The 23,387-nt window shown below is 39.1% G+C and overlaps 2 protein-coding genes and 1 non-coding gene across 3 annotated transcripts; 1 reads left to right on the top strand and 2 right to left on the bottom strand.

Moving 5' to 3' along the window:
• Nucleotides 1-7,222: 7,222 nt before the first annotated feature.
• On the bottom strand, nucleotides 7,223-10,482 carry LOC104422487 (scarecrow-like protein 14). Its single transcript, XM_010034816.3, has 2 exons — nucleotides 10,309-10,482; nucleotides 7,223-9,969 (listed from the first exon to the last, which is right to left on the bottom strand). Exon 2 carries the CDS (start codon nucleotides 9,900-9,902, stop codon nucleotides 7,611-7,613), a length of 2,292 nt encoding a protein of 763 aa, XP_010033118.1. The 5' UTR covers nucleotides 9,903-9,969; nucleotides 10,309-10,482; the 3' UTR covers nucleotides 7,223-7,610.
• Nucleotides 10,483-15,279: 4,797 nt separating this feature from the next.
• LOC104422488 (respirasome Complex Assembly Factor 1) lies at nucleotides 15,280-20,711 on the top strand. Its single transcript, XM_010034817.3, has 4 exons — nucleotides 15,280-15,673; nucleotides 15,972-16,075; nucleotides 19,791-19,920; nucleotides 20,187-20,711. The coding sequence occupies exons 1-4, from the start codon at nucleotides 15,548-15,550 to the stop codon at nucleotides 20,223-20,225; spliced, it is 399 nt and encodes a 132-aa protein (XP_010033119.1). The 5' UTR covers nucleotides 15,280-15,547; the 3' UTR covers nucleotides 20,226-20,711.
• Nucleotides 20,712-21,146: 435 nt separating this feature from the next.
• Nucleotides 21,147-21,218, bottom strand: TRNAG-UCC. Its single transcript has one exon. It is a non-coding gene; the product is annotated as a tRNA-Gly (tRNA).
• Between the last annotated feature and the right edge of the window lie 2,169 nt (nucleotides 21,219-23,387).

Below are 23,387 nucleotides of genomic sequence, written 5' to 3' on the forward strand. Positions count from 1 at the left end.
TATTATTGGTTGAGTTTATTTTTAAGGGAAAAAAAGAAGGAAACCTGTTTGTTCTTGGCTCTAAGTGTTAAATGTGCCCATTTAGTATTCTCTGTTTCTTTTGTTTAACAAATGAAATGGAAAACCTTTTTTTAGGTTCAACATGTGGATGACAAAGTCAAAGATATGCTTACCCGGATACTACAACCTCGCTTCATCATATTCAAGCTTTAGAGGCTAACCTATGCGTGATTTCCTCGATTTTTGACGCGATCGGACGAAATGATTGTTGCCAGAGCATGAACGGACCTCCGATGAGCAGATCTAAATAGCTACGGACCTCCTGGACGGGCGGCTGGGGATCAACTGAATCTTCTCTCTTTTCTTGCATATATTCCGCAAAGCTCTCACCTCTTCTTGCAGTCTTCGCACTGACCTACTTACTGCCCACAACTGACAAAGCCAAATTCCAAAGCATTCTTGACCAACCACAGCATATCGACAGCCGATCAACAGTTTCATCACTCCTTTCACTAATTCCACTACGCAGCTGCAACATTGCTCTTTCCTTGCTCTTAACAGTGATTATGCCTGCCATGTCATTCTTTATGCAAAAGGGTGTTAATGCAAGTTAGATAATCAGACAAGCATGTGAACAGAAAGTGGTGGTTCTTCATCCTTGTGTTCCCAGGAAGGTTTTCCATTATATAAGCGCGTGATTTAATATTCAGATATGCTTTCTCTTTCTAGTTCAGTCAGTTCAGCAAGTCTTTCTTGGAGCTTTGCCATAGTTCTGTCATGATCTCCGTGAGTCACTGAGGCTATATTTGTCAGGATATTTCCGCAATAGGTTTTATAGGGCAGAACAACGACAGGACCATCATTTAAGCTTCTGTATCAGCTATCAGATTGTCTCCCCAGCTTTTTGTATGTGAATCATATCGTTAGCAATGCGTTCAAGAAGAAACGAGGCAGAGGAAATGAAGATGCTGAAAAGCTTACAAGCAGCACATGAACATGGAAAATTGACAAGGAAAAAGAGCCACTGAGCATCAACGAGAAAGAAAATAAAACCGACACTTTTTGGTCTAGAAACCGGCTTCGTCGCTTTCAAAAATTCAAATCTCGATTTTTTTACATTATATTTTAGGCTTTTATTTGAGAAAAAAAATAAACGTATTTTAGATCACTTATTTGGACAGCTACAAAAGAGGAGGAGGGGGGTAGGAACATATGGTGGGGCTCATGTGCGCGCGACGACAACCCACGATGCAAACACGAGGCCAAAGCCAAAGTGTTGGCAGCAAGGGAGAGCATCTTAGGCTCAATTTCGCCAAAATGCATCTCAGAATAGTGCAGGGCATATTGACCAATGCTTAGATTTAGGTAGTTTTCACCTACCAAAACTTGTCCGAAAAATCTAGGAGAAAAGTATAACCCTCATATTTCAAGAAAGTCGGCATATTGTCCAACCAAATTCAACATTGGGATTGACTTTTCCTACTTAATGAAGCAATGCGATACTAATCTACTTATAAGAAATTATATGTCACAAAAGAATTTGAAGGTCATATCAAACACATTTCTATTTTTTTTCTATTCCAGAAATAGAAATTTTGTATAATTATCAAATATATTCGAATACTCAAAAACTCGTCTAGGAAACAAAATTAGAAAAAAAAATATTTTTTAACAAAAATTGTTCCTAAGAACAAAATAGTTACCAAACAAACCCGATGATATTTTTTATAATTTTGTGCATCCCAATTGTTTAAGCCTATAACTGGAGGGAGACTTCATGAATATAAGGCCCATTAAAACACTATAGACAATCAATATAGGAGGATACTTTCAATCAATATAGGAGGATACTTTAAGGGGCTGCATGGGACGTTTTTGTCCCTTGATTTTTATGTTCTTTTGCTTTCCGGAATAAAAAAAGAACAAAAATCCGTTTGGTAACATTAGTTAATTTTTCTATTTCTCGTAATAGAAAAGTGGTCATGGAATAAATTTGGAACATAAATAATAAGTAAAAAAAAAAAACTACTTCTTGTTTTGAGGTACAAATTTTAGAAATAAGTCATTTTTTGCTTTTCAATTTTCCTTTTGTTCTTCTTCCTTGCGGCGACCATTGTCCTTTGATCTACCGCCGCTCGCCAGCAAACCGTTGCCCAGCCACTTGCGGCGGCGATGGATGGTGGTCGATGATCAACGGTCGATGATCAATGTTTGGCAATCAATGAGCAAGAAGAAAAACAAGTAAATACAAAAATTTATGGATTATACCTAACACATTCCTATTCTTTTTCTACTCGAAAATAAAAATTTTGTATAGTTACCAAACACGCTATTTTACTCATTAATTGTTCTAAAGAGTAGAAATAAAAAAGAACTATTTCTGAAAAGAAATTGTTTTTCGCAACAGAAATATTACCATTTGCACCCTAGCACTCCCTCTCATGTGCAAAATGCATTAGGAAAAACAAATGGAATTGATGAATGGGAGCTGTATGTGCAAAATAAATTGAGGTGGAACCCAACTCTGCTACCATTTTAGAAAATTCAATCCAAAAGTTTAAACTTATAAGTGGAGGTTTAAAGAGCACATAAATCCAGTATATAGCTAATGTAGGACGCTTAAATGAAAACCGTCAAATTTGACCAAGCTATTGAGGATTTCAATCCTTAAAAAGTTACACGAAGTTTGAAAATGAAGTTGATAACGGCTAAGAATAGACTCCACTTTTATCATAACGAACTTGGACTCCATTGTTGTGGAAACAAGTTATTTTGCAATTTCATTGAAGTTACCTAACTATCTGAAAATTTGAAAAATTTGTAAGTTTTTCAAAATTTGGAGACGAAGTTAATAGATACAGAGAATCTTCATTGCCACTGGGATGAACTTGGATTTGAGAGTAGAAGCTCATGTAGTTCGAAATTTGTTATGAAACCATTAGATTGGAAATTACCAAATCTCACATAACTCGCGAACCTCTTTGTAGTTCAGATTCTAACAAATTGTGTATGATCGATGTCGCAAATTGGTTTGTATTTTATGCATTCTTTCTGACATTTGTAGGATTTAATGATCTGACCCTTAAGACACCCTTGATATGAAGTAGAGTGTCGATTTAACGACCTTACATGGCAAAGTTGATTAAAATATGGAGTTTGTTGAGCCAATCATTCCAAGTGAAGAGTGGGGCAGCAGTTAAAAGTGGACCTCCTTTGCTGTATAAGATTGTTCTCTTTAGTTCTCTGGGTGGACTAATTCGATAGGTTAAGTCTGATGATTGGTTTTAAAGCACACTCTGGGCATTTTGTTGATATTCTCTTGTTTCTATCTGGAAATAGTAACGTAGCGAATTCTTGAATGTGTAGACTGCGCTTGCGGGAGACTTGAATCTTTGGTTGCTTTGGTTTGGGATGGATGCTTTGACGATACCCGGCTTATTCAAACTGTTAGCATTATCGGGTTTGATTGAAATCTCCCGCAGAAGTTTTTTAAGCCGTATTCCTGGCCCTTTGTGGTTCTTTGACATCGGTTGTGACAGTCACAGTGTGAGATGTAATAAAGCTAATAACATGAGTGGAAGTTACATGAGAAAGGAGAGCATTTCAGACCGTGCATAACTATGAACTTGATGACGCCATCTTAGTCCGCTACCATATGGATTATGCCGGATCATGCTATATAAATGTATTCTGTGTGTCTCAAATTTGACATTTTGGTACTATACTAAGAGTATACCCTTCTGCAGGTTCCTGGCAATATCACTGGCATAGTGTATGGCTATTATGCAATGAAACTAAAGATAGATGAAGAAGAATATGGCGGTCACGGAGCTCTTCTTCAGGAGGGACTATTTGCCTCCGTGACTCTTTCTGGTATAAGTCTTTTCTGTGCAAAATGGAAGATGTCATTTTCTTTTTCATCTTTTTCTTTTTGCTTGTGGGGAGATGCCAAGACTTTTGATTTCAAAACTCCTTCTCTTTTTGCCCCTTGTCTCGTATAGATTAATATCGCATGCTCATTAGTGACCCTTTTCGATGAAGGAAAGAGAGACCTTCAGATTGCATTAACTATTAAACCAGAGAGTTGCAGCGTGATTCCTTGTTCTTTTCTACGTTGCCCGTTGCCTCTCTTTCCTCCCATGCTTACGACTCTGTCTCTTTTCTCTTTCAGCTTGCATGGATTCTAGTCTATAGCTTGGCTCATTTCTGATTAGATAGTATTGCGGGATTGCCTGTCTTTATGGGCGAGTTAGATGGTTTTGGTGCAGACAAATTTCAGGGAGTTGAAGACCAGTGCAGCGTTACCAATGGCGACAGTGAGAAGCTTCTTAGCTGCGATTATTTCCTTCCATTTTTTGAGCGTGCAACAGTTAGATCTAGCAGAGCATCAATTCGCCGGAATTTGGCTCATAATCACTAGATGCTTTCGACGACTTCTCCTTTCTTTTTCTTCTTTTTTTCTGTTCTAAATTTTCAACAAACATCTCAGGAAATGTGCCAGTACGTGATGCCGTGTCGGATGATATCCGTGATGTTATTCTTGTCAACAAAATAAAGTCATACGGAAACAAAAGTTGGCAACCTGTTTTCTTTGGTTTTGTGTGTGGGGCTCTCATGTAATCCCCAACAATTACTGTTTCCTCTGCTGCCATGGTTGCGAACAAAATGCTGCTTCGCTTGCTGACTGAATGTTTAGCTTCATCTCTCAGCTTCGTTCCTCGGAGCTGATGACAGCTGACTGCAGAACTAGCTATTGACATGTGGTGTGGACTGCAATTCAGATCCTTTTAATCTGAGATGGAAAATAGAAGGGGACAGCAGGAAGTGTCTCAGTCCTATGTTTCTTCTACTGTAGTTAAAATGGCCAAATCTAGTGGGCGTACTTTTCCCTGAAGACCAAGAACCGAAAATTGGAATAAATGATAATATAAGATAAGAAAAGCCCCTGCTTTACAGGTTATCTCCTGAGCACGTTCTATTCTGGAGGGACTATATATGTGACCAATCCCAAGCTGCTCAACAGAAACAAAGCTTAAATTCATGGAATTACAATACAAATGCCATTTCAAGAAAGACTGAGTTTCCAATGTCCAATTTTGTGGGTTATGTTAAACTTCATATATTCGACATATCTGATTAAATCTCCACATTCGAGCCTTATCGAGGCATGAGGCATTATTATGGTTATCTACTTGTTTTGTTCCATTGGGCAAGAGGTCAGAGGAAGTTACAAATTCAAATAGGGCAACACAAAAATTAATTTGAAAAAAAAAAATTGAAGAAGAAGAAGAAGAAGAGGAAAAACGAGAGGCCGCCTTTGCCAGGAGTCGAGCCCGGGTCTATTGCTTGGAAGGCGGACTAGAAACGGTTGCTGTGGTTCCTTGGACGTATAAAATTAAATTTTAAATATATTTGTCCCATTCTAGAGACTCTATGTAGGACCAACCTGTGGTTTTGTCACTATTTTGGCGTTTGAGGGAATTTTCTTTTGTGAATTAACAGTGGAGTGCCGTGTACTTGCGAAAATGTATTTATCAGATATTAAAATCCACTTGTTCCACACCTGGACGGATATTTGCTAGAATTGAACATTATCCGTGCTTGTCGAGCAACTCAAGAATGTGTAGAGATGGAGTACCAAAGACTGCTAAGTGAAATTATGAAGATGGATGTTGGGATATAATATGCGGAAAAAATAAGATCTTGTAATTTACGTCAATGCGAAATTATCAGAAAAATAAACGAGAAAAATAAGGACACCGGAAATTTACATGATTCGAGCCGAGTATCGGTACTTACGTCTATGGGGAGTTCTATAACAAATAATCAACTATAATCGAAGAATCAGAGTTTATAATCACTCACACGCTCAAGTGTGGAAATCTTTTTTTTTTTTTATAAAGGTAAGAAATCTTAAGTTTGGAAATCACCAAAGAAATAAATGAGAAAGATAAGGATAACAATCACTCACACGCTCAAGTGTTTTCCACACCTAAATTTAACCCAAAATCCAAAAGTGTTTATAAATAAATAACTCACTTGGTATTAACTTACGACACAAAATTATCGCACGTTCAAATTCAAAACAAAACGCTTTACGTATACCAAAATCAGGACGTACAGCTTTGCGTATTTCTTCAAAGCTTCTCATGACTTGCGGCTTCTGAAAGGTTGGACGTGCGGCTTCTGGTTCGGCGGACGTAGGGTTCCTTTTGTTAAACCGCTTCACGCACGCCTGAAAAAGGAAATTCGTGTGTGTATGCGTGGGTGTGCGCGCAAGGTCAAAGGTTTGACTTGTGCGCCACCAATTAACCAACCTTCACGTGCAGAGGCTTCACGCGGCTTTCCTTTTCTGTTTCGTAAGTTTCGGCCATCGGAGAAAAGGAGAAAAAAAAAGACCTGCAATTCTTTATGTAAATCTTCATGCAGTCCAGCTCTTCTACTTGGAAAATCTTTATCAACAAAATTTGATATAATAAATCGTCGTTCTCTCTCTCTGCACATATCCTTTCGTTTTAGCTACTCCTTTTAACAAAGATAATATAATAGATGGAAACATTAGAGGGTTGGACCATTTAGCAATGATTTTTTATTATAAGGGGGAAAAGAAATGAACAAACCAAAAAAATTGGAGATTTCTTTTAAGGTGGGGGATTGAGGAGACTCTAAATGAGAGAAAAGTATCAAAAATATCAAAAATATATTGCATTGATACCGATTTACATATAATTTTTTTAACTTAACCAATTTAGTTCTAAATCAATTACATTTGTCTCAATTGAGTCAATCTAACTACTTTCAAATGGAAATCATTGACATGGACATCGACCGTCCTACGTGACACAACTAGTATTGACATGAACAAATTTTATATTTTTTAATTTTTAAATTTTATTTTTCTTTTAAATTTCTTCTTGCCTACCACAATGAAAAATAAAAAATAGAAAAAAATTAAAAGATTGTAAAATATATCCACATTAACATCGGATTTGTCATATACGACGGCTAATATTTATATTAGTAATCTCCGGCTAAAACTGGCCGAATAGACATAATTATTATAAATGCAAAAGATTCAAAACTAAATTGATGTAAGTAAAAGGTTTAGAATTGAAGTGATATTTCATCTCTTTGCCTACTTGTTCCGGTCAAGAACAACATTAAGTTGATCCTTTGTAACTAATCGACCAAGCTGCACCGTTTATCGCCAGGCATGCATGAAGAAATTCAACTATAAAGATATATTATACACAAAGAAGCATCAAATCTCATAATCTGCTGAATACTGTCTATAAAAGAAGTACATCTCCCTAATGTAATTGTGTGAACTCAGATTCTGCCACTAACTGTTAGAAAAGCAAGCAGCTATAAAAGTACAGCTGGTTATATCCTACCGAAGCAATGATTGTGGCTCAACAAGGACCGCCACAATCAATACCTCACCTCCAAGAAAGCCCCGTAAATGTTTTCTGCTCTAGTATTGTCAGAAGAAAGATCACAAGCAGCAGCTCCACAAATTCACGCTCTTTTCTGGAAATAAGGATGCCTTCGTTGAGTACTGAGTCGGGTCCATCTGGTGGATGGCTCATGGAAACAAGCTCATCAAAGTCCTAGATGGGTACCCACCAAGATGAAGCAAAAAGAATTCGGCCCTTCCACCCCTGCAGCATCCACTGGCCATCTTCATCAACCACGAAATCATCATGGAACTGCTCCAACTTAGATCGCAATCTCTTCATAACTGCTGGTCCCAGTGGCAATTGCTTGAACCCAGCCCTCATATTGCGAATCTGCCATTGCTTATATGTCTCCGGCCTCTCAACCCTCTCTGTCCCCTCACATGCAATGACATTTATAGCTTCTCGGCCAAAGAACTCTTTCTCATACAGCAGTCTCATCTGGTTATCCCTCCCTAAATTAGTATCAAATGCATCGAACAACGCAGAGTAGTGAAAGAGAGCCTCACGGAACCGTGTAACGAAGAAGGGGGCACCAAAAGATCCATTGACAATGGCCTGCACAAAGAGATGCGGCCTTATTTTTCTGATTAAATTCAGAACAGAATCCCTGGGATTATTCAAGACAACCGTCTCATCAAGGAGATTTTTAAACCGAAACATGGTATTCACAACAATGGTCTCGCCGTTCCTTATTTTGATATCCCCGATTTTGATAGTATCCCATTTCTGAGCAATTGCATTGTACTCAAATGGAACATTGAATCGCTTGCAGAACTGTGCCAAGTGGCGTCCTGTCTCCTGAACTTTTTCTGCCGGTCGAAAACCTCGTTGGGGCAACTCTATCCCTGTAATACGCAGTTTGGGTGGCCCGCCTGTCCTCCTGGAGAGACGAGAGATGAAAGCTGGCCATTGGAAACCGTTTGAGATTCCAAAGTCGATAATATGAAGCGTTGTTGCTTTCTCAGCTAAATGCATGATCATATCGCCCACAAACATATTTGCCACTCTCTGAAACGGGAAGGCCGTACGATAAACATGGTATGCTTTCAATAAATCAACCGCTGATGTTTTTTTAGAACCTAGAGCAGCATAGACCTGAGAACCAGTGCCTTCTAAGCGTGCCTCGAGGCCATTGGCGAAGTAATGTGCCAACCTCTGAGATCCGTCACCAGAGGGGGAAGCATGCTGCCGAATCTGCCTTAGATAGTCATTAGCAGTCCTTCGATCGTCAGAAGAGACAGCTTGTGCACAAAGGATCAACAAAGTTCTGAGATCCACCATCTCTGTCATATTGCTGGTTGGGGTTGGTTTCTTATTATGAAACTTCCCACCATCAGCAGTGTGTGTCTGTCTATTCTGCTGTAAAGATTTACTTACTTCTTTTTTAGAGGATTCATCAGCATTTGAATCTTGACTCTTGCCTTTAATATGACAGACCAACAATTTATCCATCATCTCGGATAGCTCGGTGTCATCAACATACACTGCTGTCTGCTTGTTACTCCTCTCATCTTCAAATTCTGAATCCTCCCTCTGGTGGTTCTTCTTTCCGCTAATCCCATTGAGAGGCAAAAGGTCACTTTCATCCTTCTCCACCTTAACCACATTCAGTGATTTCCTTTCTTTAAACCATGAGTTCACGCTGCTCTTCTCCAGATCAATAAATAACTGAGTACCCTGGGGAAGAAATTTGCTAGCTTCCTCCACACCTCTCTGGAACTGCAATACTGATTGGCTCTCGGTCGAGAAGTTGAGGAACAAAGGGCCACTCCCTAATGATGCTTTCGTCCTATTACCATTACTCAGGAAGCTGTTTCGTGAGGAAAAGGATGGTTGTACATGAGCATTCACGGTGGACTGAAAAATGAAGTCTCCTGTGACAGAAGATCGCGGCAGATTATTTCTGCCGTCCCCTAAATCACCGAGCCATTGATGATCAGCAAAGTTGCTGCCGCTGGTATTGCTAGAAGGGCTGCTCTTACCATAGTCACTACTGTTTCCCGAATAATTATTGTCCGGACTGTCCATGAATGGAGGGGAGGAGTTCGCTTCAGACGGGTACGGCTCGCTGAGAGCTTCATAGAGCGACTTCTCAGCCGCCTGGAGAGCCAAAGGGTCATGAAACGTAGAGGGATTCTCCTCCATGTCCTCCTCCAAAAGCATATGATTTATGTACCTGAACACGGTCTCGGAGAAGTCGCTATCGTCGGACGGTAAGTCCGCCTCCGCGCTCACGAGCGAAGACGGAGCGGAATCACAGTACCTGGGGTCGGAAGGAAAGAAGGGTTTGTGCGCGAAGCCAAGATCCGGAGACGGGCCGGCGCGATCGAACCCATTCGCGAAGTTCGCGCGCTGATCCGAAAATGGCAAGAGGGTCTCGTCGTCCAACTTGAAGGCGCTCAGGGAGCCGGAGAATCTGGTCACGCGCGGCTCCATAATCATCTGCCGGTACCCACACTGCTTTTTCCTACTCAGAAATCGTCAAGAAAAACTGCCCAGTCCTAACCCCCTGTTGAAACCAAGATTCACGAAAGCAACAGAGAAAAAGGCGGATGTCAGAAGAACCCACGGGTGGCCGAGCTCAGCTGAAGCGAGCTCAAACCACATCAAAATCAGCTTACTAAAACGCAAAATCTTCGGACCATATTGACAGCCCGCGATCCCAAGTCCCTCGGCGGATAAAAAAGAACGTAAAGAAAGCGCAAAAAGGGGCACTAAATCAGATCATCAGAAACCAAGAAACCCAGTACCGAGCCCTGCCTAAATTCCTAACGAAAAAACGGAAAGAACAAGGGGACAAAAATCTTGGAGATCTTGCGGTGGAAATGGAAGATGGGAGAAGTCTAACCTCGGCGCCGAAAGACAAAAAGGACTGCCGAGCCGATTTCCGGAGGTCGGAAAGAGAGGGAGAGTTGGAATTCGGTCTCCTCCGACAGACGAGAGACTTCAGCAGCACTCGGGAACAGCTTGCTCGTGAGCCGCCCCTGAATTCCTCATCCTTTTGACGTTTCGCGGAACTTTTCTCTTCTAATTAATTTCCTCCTTTTTTGCTTTTTAAGGGGCCACAGGTAGATATATTAAAAAAAAGAAATCCCATTGTACGTATGTAAATAAATCTACGTGATTAACTTGATTTAATTAATTGATTAATTTTCTTTTAAACGGGTTTTTGTCCTTCCTCTGCTTGCTCCGGAGTGAGGACAACCCGCGGCTGCCTTTTTTTACTCGAGATGTCCTGGGGAGAATTCGAGTACAATAATTCACCGCAGCCAAACGCAATTCAGTGGACCCAGCCAATAAGATGGATAGGGCAATGTTCTTTCCTATCCGGGTAGAAATCATCTCCAGTGCGAGGATGAGAAGATAAATTATTGTAATGGCAAATTACCCACTTGTATGGTCAGCAAAAGCGAGAGAACCGGTAGTGACGTCCGTATGTAGATTTTTTCGTGTTATTGAGACGTAGAAATTCGTATCAGTTTGTGATGAAAACACTCTCCGTCCATCGTAGAAGAGAGCTAAATTTTTGCCCAGTGCGGCACCGACACCCGAGTCTCTTTTTTTCCTTTTCTTGTCACAAATGCCCTAAATTTATACCAAAAATAGTTAGGGATTTTCTGTCATACCAAAAAAGATATTTGAGATATCAATGTTGGATTGCACATTTTTGTATATGACTCTATAAAAAAAGGATGATACCACAAAAAAATCAAATCAATATGTATGTGACACATTTACTTTAGAATAATTTTTACACAAAAAAAGAACTATAAATTGGTATGCATATGATAAATTTATCCAAAAAATCTTAGATTAATACATTTGCGATAATTTTACTCATAATTATTTTTAGTTAAATTGAATTAATATCACAAAAAATCAAAATCGATATACTCGTCAACTATCACGTGTTATCCATTTCAAAGAACATGACGGTAAAATCTAATCAAAACTAATGAAAGATAAATTTATCGTGGGGTATAACTTGTTGTAGAAGTGTCGGTTTATAATTTTCATAATATTAATCCTAAAGAAATTTGGGCCCATTAATGTCGTGGCACTGGATACGAGGTAGTGGTTCATTTTTTTTAGGGGGGGGGGAGGGGCGGCGGTGTTAACCGTTCGACACCATTTATAAATCGCGGAGACTAGGACGCGCAAACGCACGTCGCCAGGTAGGAGTACTTAAAAAGAAAAAGAGAAAAGGGTTTTTATCCAGTCAATGCGTGCGTCGGTCCGATGAGCATACCCGGGGGCGGGGGGCGGCGGTGTTACAAATACGTTCGACGCCAGTTATAAATCGCGGAGACTTTACGACACGCAAACGCACGTCGCCAGTTAGGAGTACGAAAAGACGAGGATGTATTTTCTCGTTGGGGTTGATCCAGTCAAATGCGTGCGTCGGTCCGATGCGCATACGTGGCGGTCGAGCGCTCCACGGCGATCTCGTGGACCGAGGTGTTTCCTTCCACGCGGTTTTGTCGTCCTCGAGGGTCGGAGAGGCCGCCGCCCCCCCACCTACGCTTTTGCGCGTGGGGGGCGTTTTCTACCTATGTCCGAGGCTGCCGGTTTTCCCGGTCTAGGCTGCCGGTTTTCCCGGTCAAGGCTGCGGCCCTAATGCTTACCAAGGAATAATCATTCTTATTAATATTTATTAATACCAATCGACGGTTTCTATTAACTCATCCCCCGGGCGGGGGGCGAACGGATATTTCCAAAATAGGTACTTTTTTTCTTTTTCTTTTTTAAGTCATGCGTGGAGATTAGATATTTCTAAAATAGTTCTTTTTGCAAGCCATGCATAGAAATGAAATGGCTCCAAAATAGAACTTAGAAAATCGGTTCGATTCTAGTCCAAAGTATATTTGATAGCTTCTAGATTTCAAAAATTAAGAAGTTTATTTCGAATGGTGAATTTCAAGTTTTAAGTTGGTTCGATAACTTAGAACTTTGAATAAGTTTTTGTGTTTTTTAGTTTATGTATTCCATAGCATTTGATGATTAATCATTTTATGATTAAGATTTTTATTTTGTTAATATTTTATATTTTTTATATATTTAAATATAAGTTATGATTAATAAATTATGATGGAAATGATGGTGACATGATAATTTCAAACCGGCCGCCTTAGTAAATGCGAGGTTTCCTTTTTTTTCTTTTTTTTTTAAAATGTATTAGCAGCTTTAGGTATTAGACTTTGTACACCAATCGATGCATTTTCAATTTTTCATCAATGAATTTGACCTTGCAGAGTCATCTGGAAAGATCTGTTCGGGGACACGTGTCCTCCCGTGGTGAACTCTTCTCCACTAACTCCCGTTTTCCTTTTTTATCCTTCGTGGGGGAGGGTGGTGGGTGGGTGGTTTGTCATTTATTTCGTGTCTTGTACTTTAAACATAGTTATAATATGTCTTTAGTTCATGTTCTCGATGCATACTTTACAATTTACATGACGTAGCATTTACTTTAATTGGAGAAATTAATAAACCATGATCTGTAATGTCATAATTCTGCGTATACTTAATAAATTTCAAGATTACCACTAAAGATTTATGATGAATTTTCTCATTCATGATGGAAGAAAACTCATATGCTATTATTATAAACAAACAATTTGATAATTCTCTTTAGAAATTGACGTGACATGATAAGATACAATGCAAAATATGAGCACGATATTAACTTTACTCGCAACAAACATGTTTCATCAGTATAGTAATTGCTCTATGTATAAAAAGAGCATGGTTGCATGGACTTAAATCTTTCACAATACAATAGATATAGGTAATAATTTTCCCACAAAAAAAAAGTGTATTTTATTGATTTGATGCAAGAATCTTTAACTTCAAAGTTAAGTTAAAATTATCACAACTCGCTCGAAGTACTCGATAAACCGTTTGGTATTTGGAATATACCCATGAAATTCAACACACTTGATTTGAAACGTAAAATCAGTAACTAAAATTAATCAATCGTGATCCCTCTTCTTCTTTTTTAATAATTAAAAGTAGACTAGTTGAAATTGCCAAACTCCGTGGAATATTCGGCCACGTAGAAGAGGGCGTCTTCCTGGTGGGTTCGTCGGTGGGTCCTGGATTTGACCTCCACCAAGCCCGCCGTACGCTCATCTTTTGCTTGCAATTCTCAATGACTAGGACTCGCACTAAAGACCGACCTCCTCCCACCACCACCACCAAACTCTCTTTTTGAATGCATCTCTCGTGCGCTTGAAAAAAAAAAAAAAAACAAAAATATGAGTGAGGAGCCGGTCGCGTTGCCAATTGGTAAACTAGAACATCATCATTTCCACTTAATCTCTCCCCCTTATCTTTGACTCGAATTGATTGATTAAATAATAACATAGTTATCGACTCTTCTCGAAATTCTTTCTATCAAATAATATTATTAGATCATGTACAAGAAGAATTCATCTTCCTAAATACTCCCTCAATAATCAATATCAAGCTCGCTCATCATGTGCAAAATATTACCTCCATGCCCCAGCAAATGGGGTACGGGTCGACCCCGGGTCAAATTGTCGTGCGTACAAGTCGTCGGAGTTGTTGCACGATGCAATGCACTTGCTCCTATTCATGTCGATGACAAGTACCCATTTTCATGCCCTCTCCCAAGCCATCGCATTAGGCAGTAACGTGCTGGGCAATTCATCCTAGTACGAATCGAACCCTACGGCATGAAAAGCTACCGTGACTTTTTAATTTTGATGGGACGGGTAAATCAATCGTTTTGCAGCAATCAGAGGAGTCAAAACATGTGAAACCGTGGATTGACCCTTGGAGCCCAGTTTAACGTTTTGACTTCTCCTCCTCCGCCATTCATGCCATTTACTTTTAGTTCCTTTCCTTCGTAGAGGCTAGAAGGAGGAGGAAGAGAAATTCCAAATCTTCGTTCCATAGCGGTTGGCCGCTGATTTCAGCTATTGGGAATGGGAAGTCATTGTTAAGAAACCGGCTCTCGACCTGAAGAGTTTCATCGGATGATTAAGTTACTGTATGTCGTCCTGCTCGACATACTAGAGGTCAACCAACACATATAACATCACTTCTTAGTTTATTAACTTTTAGTGCTCAACATGATACAATTCTTGTTATTGTCGTTATTAACATGGTTCGCACGACGCTTGACGATTTAATAGTGAGATTAGACATCATTAGTCATTTTCCGATTGGGCTTCTCTTTTTTAAAGGGGTTTGGCTTTTCGTGTCGCGTTTTTTTCTCGAGTGGAAAGTAGCAAAAGGCGGCACCTTTTTTGAGGACTAGGGAAATTTTGGGATCTTTTGTTCCGCATGGATTAACGTTGGCGTCACGATAAAGTCCAGGCTAAATTTTTTTTTCTTTTTTTTTCGTTTTTCTCGTTCCTTTTGTGTGCTTTGGCCCTTTTGGGACCCGTGGAATTGTTGTATCTACGCAAAGCTGACTCACAGGCCTGGACCGACCGTGCGTAGGACCTTCTCGTTCCGATGGATCAAGGCCCAATTTGTCTTCTGGGTTTTTCCCGAAATGTCCGAATCTATCTTGCCCAAAAGGCTGGACTGGGCCGTTTGATTTGGGCCTTGGGCTTGTCAAAGGTCGACTTCCCAGCCCGGCCCATATTCAGCATCCCCGGGGCGAGCCGGCAGCCGGCGGCCGTCCGATGGGATCGCCGGCGGGGATCACGTGCGGGCCACAGCAGCACGATTTTTTTTTTTTTTTATAATGATTTTTTATTTAATCTCTTTCGTTCGGGGACCAATCGCTGCAGAGATCTGAAGCTGCAGCGAAGCTTTTTCGGGTCGATAATTTCGTTTTATTTCTTTATATTAAATTCTCTAGCGAATTAATCATTTAAAAGTTGGTAATTATTAGCATACCGTTGCTGCCGCTGCTCTGCTGCTGCTGCTGCCTTCGTCAACCGGCGAGCTCTTCCCTGCGAAACCCTAGCGGAGCTCCAGGCTTCCGTAGCCCTGCGTCGAAGGCGAGCCTCTTCTTCCTTCGATCCGCGCTTCGCGATCTTCCGCACCTCGACGATCGATTTCTTTCGCTCGCTCGCTCGCTCGAGATTTGGAGGAGAATCCCGGTTTTAAGTATGAAAGAAAGCAAATCGGGTAAGCAGAATCAGCAGCAGCAGCAGCTGCTGCAGCAGCACCAGAAGGATCACTTGTCCCCGTTCAAGCTCGCGAAATTGTTGGATCCGGAGGCCTCGTGGGACAAGGTAATCCGAGGGCCCCGCGCGTTCGGGAGCTCATTTATTGTCGGCAATTTTGGGTTTTGGTTTTGGGCGTTACGTTTCGGAGCTGTCCGCGTCTTGTGCTCGGAGGAGCGTGGGAGATTTAGTTAATGCGGCTTTAGTTTCTGCTGAAGATGGATACTAAAGCGCTATAGATTCATCCGCCGAAGTGCAATTTAAGTGGAATTGATTTGATTTTGAACGATTCGATTGGGTCCCGAAGTGAGCTTTTCATTGGGATAATTGAGTCATTAATGATCATGTGCGTCCGTGGATGTTGCAGGATCAGTTGGGAGATGTGCTGCATTGGATTCGACAGGTGGTGGCGCTCGTGTGCGGATTGCTGTGGGGTGCGATACCTTTGGTTGGAGGCATATGGATTGTCCTGTGAGTTGATTGCTTTTTGCGTTCGTGCACCTTTTCGGCCTTCCATTGTTTCTGTGCTACAAAAGTTTGAAGTTCTGGTAGAGGACTAGGCATCCTCCAGGATAAAAAAAGCAACATATATAGAATCTGGATCCAGATCTCTCGAATAAAATTGAGTGCCTTAATTGCCAAAGATGGTACCTTAAGAGTTTCCTGAGCTAAAACTGCAGAGAGGCCATTGGTTCTATTTTATCTTATAATGTAGCAATTGTAATGGCAAATGTTGACCTTCTACAATACTAATTTTTCTCCCTTCGGATCAATGTGGGTATTGGATACATAATACATGGCTATGGAGGCTTCCTCCATATCTTTGCCAAATGCTTTGAAGGTTATGGGCAGCAAATATTGCAAACTTTGAGAGGGAAAACCCCCATCATGGTTTAGACATCTGTAGTTTTGTTTGGTACATCAGCAAATGCGGAGCCTTTTTCCAACAAAGTGGGATGAGTGCATTGATCTTCTCTAGCCATTGCACTCTGGTTGAACTTTTGAAAAAAGATTATTCAAAATAAAACAAAATGGCAGAACTTTAGTAGTGATGATTATGTCCAGTTTTAGTGTAAGCACCCAAAATATGCATGCATTAGGATTCAGTAAGTTTTTCTCTTATTGAGCAGATGATAATTCATTTTGTTGTGAAATTTCTGGGATGGGCTTACCTGCCGAGTCCCGACCAACCAAGGTTGTGTTTAGTTTCAGAAAACTTTCAAAATTCTTGTTTTCATTTTTGTTTGAGAATGACAATTCAAGGTAAACATGTTTGGTGGGTTGTTTGAAAAAATTAATATGAAAATACAGTAGTCCAGTTTCTCTTGAAGGCGCTAGGTTTTTGGAAACAGCTGAAAGATGCTTCCAGTGCTTTCTTTCCATTTTAAAACACGAAGGCCACCCAATTATAGCAGTCAAGTTTTGTCTTCTCTCAGTGGAGCATCGTGGGGGTGTCCTCTGTTCCTTGAAGCTCTTTTCAGGGATGGATTGAAGATGGGTGATTGCGTTCTGAACAATGGGAGTGGCTAAGAATAGACTCTAGCGTATGAAAAAAAGAAACGGAGAATGAGAGAACAAAGAAGAAATAGAATATAGGAAGGAAATAGAACAAATTACTCACATGGATTACATTTGAAAAATTTATGGCGAGTAATATTTTGTAATTTGAGTGGTGATGTTAATTTGAGTTTATATATTAATTTTTTTTTTTTTTTTAAAGTCAATATATTGAAGTGGATTATTGACTTGTGAACTTCTGCCGGAATTGTTAGCATAAAAAAAAAATCTATTGATAATAGCACAACATATTTGCATTATTTTCTTATTTCTTGAGAATTGTGCTTTCATGAACCAAACATGCTCTCTAGAAACAAAAACAAAAAAAACAAAAAAAATGAAAACAAAAACTGGAAATTTTTTCCAAACCCAAATGGACCCAATGTTTTATGTCAAAAAGTCGTTTCATACTCTTCAAGATCATGAGATGGTTGAGCTCAAGTTTCTACTTGAAGAAGTTAAAGTTTGAAGAGGCATCCTGCATGGGCCACTCATTCACTAGCCAACATAGGCCTGGCTTAGGGGCTGCCCATGCACTATTCCATGAAAGTTGCTTTCCTAAGATGCGATTGGTTAGAGGCTGCATCTCTTTGACCTTTCCATTTGTAATGGCAAGGCAATCACGTATAAAGTATTTTTAACTCTTGAGTATCTAATTGAAAGCATCTTGATATAGGACTAAAGTTGCAAAACTAAGTCTCGATTTAAGAAAGATATCTAGATGATCAGGGTAAATTGTCGAGCCATCAATTTGCCTATCACCACTGAATATTCTGTATTGTATATGAGTAAAGGAGTTCAGATGTTTGTCTGAGCAGTAGTCATCAACAAAGGACAGTTGTTTGCAGGGGGACAAAGTCAGGTAGCATGTTCTACATTGAGATTATGGTTGTTGAAATCTGGTCATAGCATCTTTCAGTGCTATGATCTTAAGTTGTTAGCCTCTTTAGGGATTCCCATCCTAATTAATAAAGTCATAAGGTATTTACAATCCTTAAAACTTTTAGCAATTTAGTGTCAGCAGTTGATAACTTCAATTGAATTTCTTCTGGGGTTCTCTCGTCTGTGATCTTTAGGGACAAAGATCAAGTAGGCCTTGTGAACAACTTGATGCACTGTCTTCCTTGAGGCAAACTGTAATTCTATAAGAACAAAAAACCCTGTAGTAGGAAATGAGGAATTTGAAAAACCAATAGATAGAAATTTGTCAGAATGTTCAACCCAAAAGTTTAAGCTTATAACTGGAGAAGACTTCATGAATATAAGGCCCATTAAAACACTATAGGCAATCAATGTAGGAGAATACTTTAGCATTCCCTCTCACGTGCAAATTGAACAGGAAAAACACATGGACTTGACAAACGAGGGGCTGTATAAGCGAAATAAACTGTAGTGGAACCTAGCTCATTACCGTGTTAAAAAGTCTAACCCAAAATCTTAAACTTATAGGTGGAGGTATAAAAAGCATATAAATCCTGTAGATATCAGATGTAGGATGCTTCAAAAAAAAAAAAACTGTCAAATTTGACCAAGCTGTTGAAGATTTCAAGTCTTAAAAAGTTTCATGAAGTTTGAAAATGAAGTTGATAATAGCTAAGAATAGACTCCACCTTTTAACAAGACAAACTTGGATTCCATCAGTGTGGAAACGAATTATTTTGTGAATTCTATAGGTAAAAATATCATCAAATTTACCTATCTGAGAATTTCAAATATTTGGATACAAAGTTAATGGACAAAGTTAATGGATGCAGACAATCTTTATTTCCATTGGGATGAACTTGGATTTGAGAGTGGAAGCCCATGTAGTTCAAAATGTGTTATGAAACCATTAGATTGAAAATGATGAAATTTCACATAACTCACTATCCTTTTTGTAGTTCAGATGCTAACACATTGTGTATGATTGATCTCATGTATTTTATGCATTGTTTCTGACATTTGTAGGATGTAATGATCTGATCCTTAAGACACCCTTTGATATGAAGTAGGATCTCTATTTAACGACCTTACACAGCATAATTGCTTAAAATATGAAGTTTGTTGAGCCAATCATTCCAAGTGAGGAATGGGACGGCAGTTATAAGTGGACCTCCTTTGCTGTAGATGATTGTTGTCTTTAGTTCTCAGGGTGGACTAGTTCAATAGGTTAAGTCTGATGATCGGTTTTGGAGCACAATCTGGGCACTTTGTTGATATTCTCTTGTTTCTATCTGGAAATGGTAATGTATAGAATTCTTGATTGTGTAGACTGCGCTTGCAGGAGACTTGAATTTTTGGTTGCTTTGGTTTGGGATGGATGCTTGATGATACCTGGCTTATTCAAACTGCTAGCATTATTGAGTTTGATTGAAACCTCCCGCAGAAGTTTTATAAGCCAGATTCCTGGCCCTTTGTGGTTCTTTGACATCTGTTGTGACAATTACAGTGTGAGACTATAATAAAGCTAATAACATGAGTGAAAGTTACATGAGAAAGGAGAGCATTTAACACCATGCATAACTATGAACTTGATGACCCTATCTTAATCTGCTACCATATGGAATATGCCATGATCATGCAATATAAATGTATTCTGTGTCTCAAATTCGACATTTTGGTACGATACTAAGAGTACATCCTTCTGCAGGTTCCTGGCAATATCATCTGGCATAGTTTATGGCTATTATGCAATGATACTAAAGATAGATGAAGAGGAATATGGCGGTCATGGAGCTCTTCTTCAGGAGGGACTATTTGCCTCCGTGACTCTCTTTCTGGTAATGTCTTTTTTGTGCAGAATGGAAGATGTTATTTTCTTTTTGCTTGTGGGGAGATGCCTAGACTTTTGATTTCAAAGCTTCTTCTCTCGTCTCGTATTGATTAATATCGCATGCTCATTAGTGCCCCTTTTCTATGAAGGAAAGAGAAACCTTGAAATTGCATTACCTATTATAGCAGAGAGTTGCAGTGCGGTTCCTTGTGCTTTTCTGCGTTGCCTCTCTTTCCTCCCATGCTTACAACTCTTGTCTGTTTTCTCTTTCAGCTTGCATGGATTCTAGTCTATAGCTTGGCTCATTTCTGATCAGATAGTATTGCGGGATTGCCTGTCTTTATGCGAACGAGTTAGATGGTTTTGATGCCGACGGATTTCAGGGGTTGAAGACCGGTGCAACATTACCAATGGCGACAGTGAGAAGCTTCTTAGCTGCGATTATTTCCTTCTATTTTTTGAGCGTGCAAAAGTTAGATCCGGCAGAGCATCAGTATGCCGGATTTGGGCTCATAATCACTGGATGCTTTCAACGACTTCTCCTTTCTTTTTCTTTTTATTTTTCCTTTTTGTTTGGGTTTTCGACAAACATCTCAGGAAATGTAGCAGTAGGCAATGCCCTCTCAGACGATATGGATGACGTTATTCTTGTCACCGAAATAAAGTCATACGGAAACAAAAGTTGGCAATTTGTTTTGTTGGTTTCCCCTGTGGTGGCTCTCTTGTAATCTCCAACAATTACTGTTTCCTCTGTTGCCATGGTTGCGAACAAAATGGACAGCAGGAAGTGTCTCAGTCCTCCTATTTTTCTTCCATTGTAGTTAAATGGCCAAATCCGGTTGACGTATTTTTCCCCGAAGACCAAGAACCAGAACATTGGAAAAATGAAAATATATAAATAAATAAATAAATAAAGCCTCTGCTTTATAGGTGATCCTCTGAGCATGTTCTATTGAGGAGGGACTATATATGTATAGTCGATCTCAAGCTGCTCAACAGACACAAAGCTTAAATCTGTGGAGTTACGGTAGAAAGACTGAGCTTACAATGTCCAGGGTCGTGGGTCATGTTGAACTTCATATATTCTGTATCTTGATTCAACACATGAGGCATTATTATGGTTATCTAATTGTTTTGTTCCAAGGGGGAAGAGGACAGGGAAAATTACAAAGCCACATGGGGCAACGCAAAAAGTAATTTAAAAAAAAAAAAAAAGGTAAAAGAAGAGGAAGCTGCGTTTGCCGGGAGTCGAACCCGGGTCTATTGCTTGGAAGGCAATTATCCTAACCGTTGGACTACAAACGCTAGCTATTGATATGTGAACGTATAAAACCAATTTTAATAATTTTTTTTCTATTCTAGAGACTCTTTAAGACCGACCTGCGGTTTTGTCATTATTTTTGTTCGATCCACGTCGATGAATGAAATTTACCCCAAGAGTTAGGACATAGTTAAAAAAAAAAAGTCCCAAATCGAGTGGAATTAGGGAGTAGATTTTGCTTTGGAGTTTGAGGGAATTTTCTTCTGTGGGTTAACAATGGAGTGCTGTGTTTATGTGATAATGTATTTATCGGGTGTTGGAATCCACTTATTCCACTCCTGGACAAGTAATTGCTAGAATTGAACATTATCCGTATTTATCAAAGCAAGCTCAAGAATGTGCACAGATGCAGTGCTAAAGAGTGCTGAGTGAAATCATGAAGATGGAAATGAAAAGTCTTGAGTATTTAGGAGAGAGTATTGGAGCAAGTGTGGCCAGCACTCCTTCATTCTTACTGCCTTCTTTGGTGAGAAGTTCCCTTCAATATTCTAATGTCCTAGGCATAGAGGGACTATACACAAACTTTGTGCTTTGTCTTAGCACTCAATATAATATCTCTATATATATCCTTTTCTTTTGGTTACTCCTTTTCACTTATTCTTGGAAAAGAGAAAAGAAATATAATATAATAAATGGAAACATTTGAGGTTGAACCATTTAGCAATGATTTATTATAAGGGGAAAAATAAATGAAGAAAGCAAAAAATTGAAGATTTCCTTTGGAACCGGGGATGGAGGAGACTCTAAACAAGAGAAAAGTATCAAAAAGATTCTAAACATATTGTATTGATACTCATTCAATTATAAATCTTTTAATCCAAACAATTTAGTTCTAAGCCAATTGTATCTGTCCCAATTGAATCAATCTAATTGTTTTTTTTTATTGAAAATTGTTCACATGAACATTAGCCATATTATGTGGCACAATCAACATTGATGTAAATAAATTTTACAAATTTTTATATTTATTTTTTTTAGTTTCTCCTCGCCAACCACAATGAAAAAAATATCAAAATATCAAAATTAAAAAAAAAAAAAAATTTATAGAACTTACCCACATTAGCGCTGCATTTATCATATGTCTAAATTAGTGATCTCTAGCTAAAATTGGCCAAATAGACATAATTGTTATGAATGTAAAAGATTAGGACTAAATTAGATGTAATAAGTTTTTTTTCTACTTTCCCTCTCTAAATGAGGATGGTCGTCACTATGTTGTCCTATTCTGCTGAACACCACTTGTGCAGCCTCTGATGCATTAATCAGCATGTGACTCCTTTGATTACGACTTCAATGAACCTTAATACTTTGACAAGTGTCGCCGTTTCGTTACCTTTCCAAACAAAGATTTTTCATGCATATAGATATTTATGTATATTTGTCCATACGCTAATGTGGAGAAGCAATCATGTCGATTGTCCCTCCTATTCCTTCTAATTTATTACTGTCTGTCTTTTTTCTGTACATAGCAAGTTTTGCAAAGACATCCGCCCAATGAAGATCATGGAATGTTTGTCAATGAACAGGATTCTAATATTCGCATTTCGCTTTCTAAGCTTTAAGTAGTCCTAAAAATAACATAAGCTATTTTGGAGGATGATCGCAATGAAAAATAATTCGTCATGGATTCATTTACTAATGAATGTTTTGCTATTTTCAAAACAGACTTTGACGGTAGTATTTGCAAACGAGGGCTTAGTGGATGGGGTTTATTGTTAATTAGGCGCACACAAGTTTGGTTATGATATCTTTGATTAATAATATTTTCAAAGTAGGTAGCACTCGGTCATTGCAATTAGATCTTGAATTCATGCCCATGATTTTTAATAAGTTTCCCAAAACCTCGTCTCAGATTGGGACATGAAATTCGAAACCATTTGAGATTTTAGGCTAAAAAATGGTGGATTTTGAAAAAGAAAAGTATAATTATATATGATTACTTTTGTGTTTTAGGATTTACAAATTGCGTAAGTAACCTTTGAATATCTTAAAGGAATTGTTGGGGCGGTTTTGCGAATAGCTCATTAGATTAGGTTTTGAGTAATACGGCACGCAAATTCCAAACTTGCCCCGGTTCCTGTTGAAGATCCTTTAGAAACAAAATAAACAAAACTCTGGTATAGTTAACTTTTTATGCTAAGAAGTCCTTTCCT

This window comes from Eucalyptus grandis, chromosome 10 (assembly GCF_016545825.1).
Source record: "Eucalyptus grandis isolate ANBG69807.140 chromosome 10, ASM1654582v1, whole genome shotgun sequence".
NCBI classification, from domain to species: domain Eukaryota; kingdom Viridiplantae; phylum Streptophyta; class Magnoliopsida; order Myrtales; family Myrtaceae; genus Eucalyptus; species Eucalyptus grandis.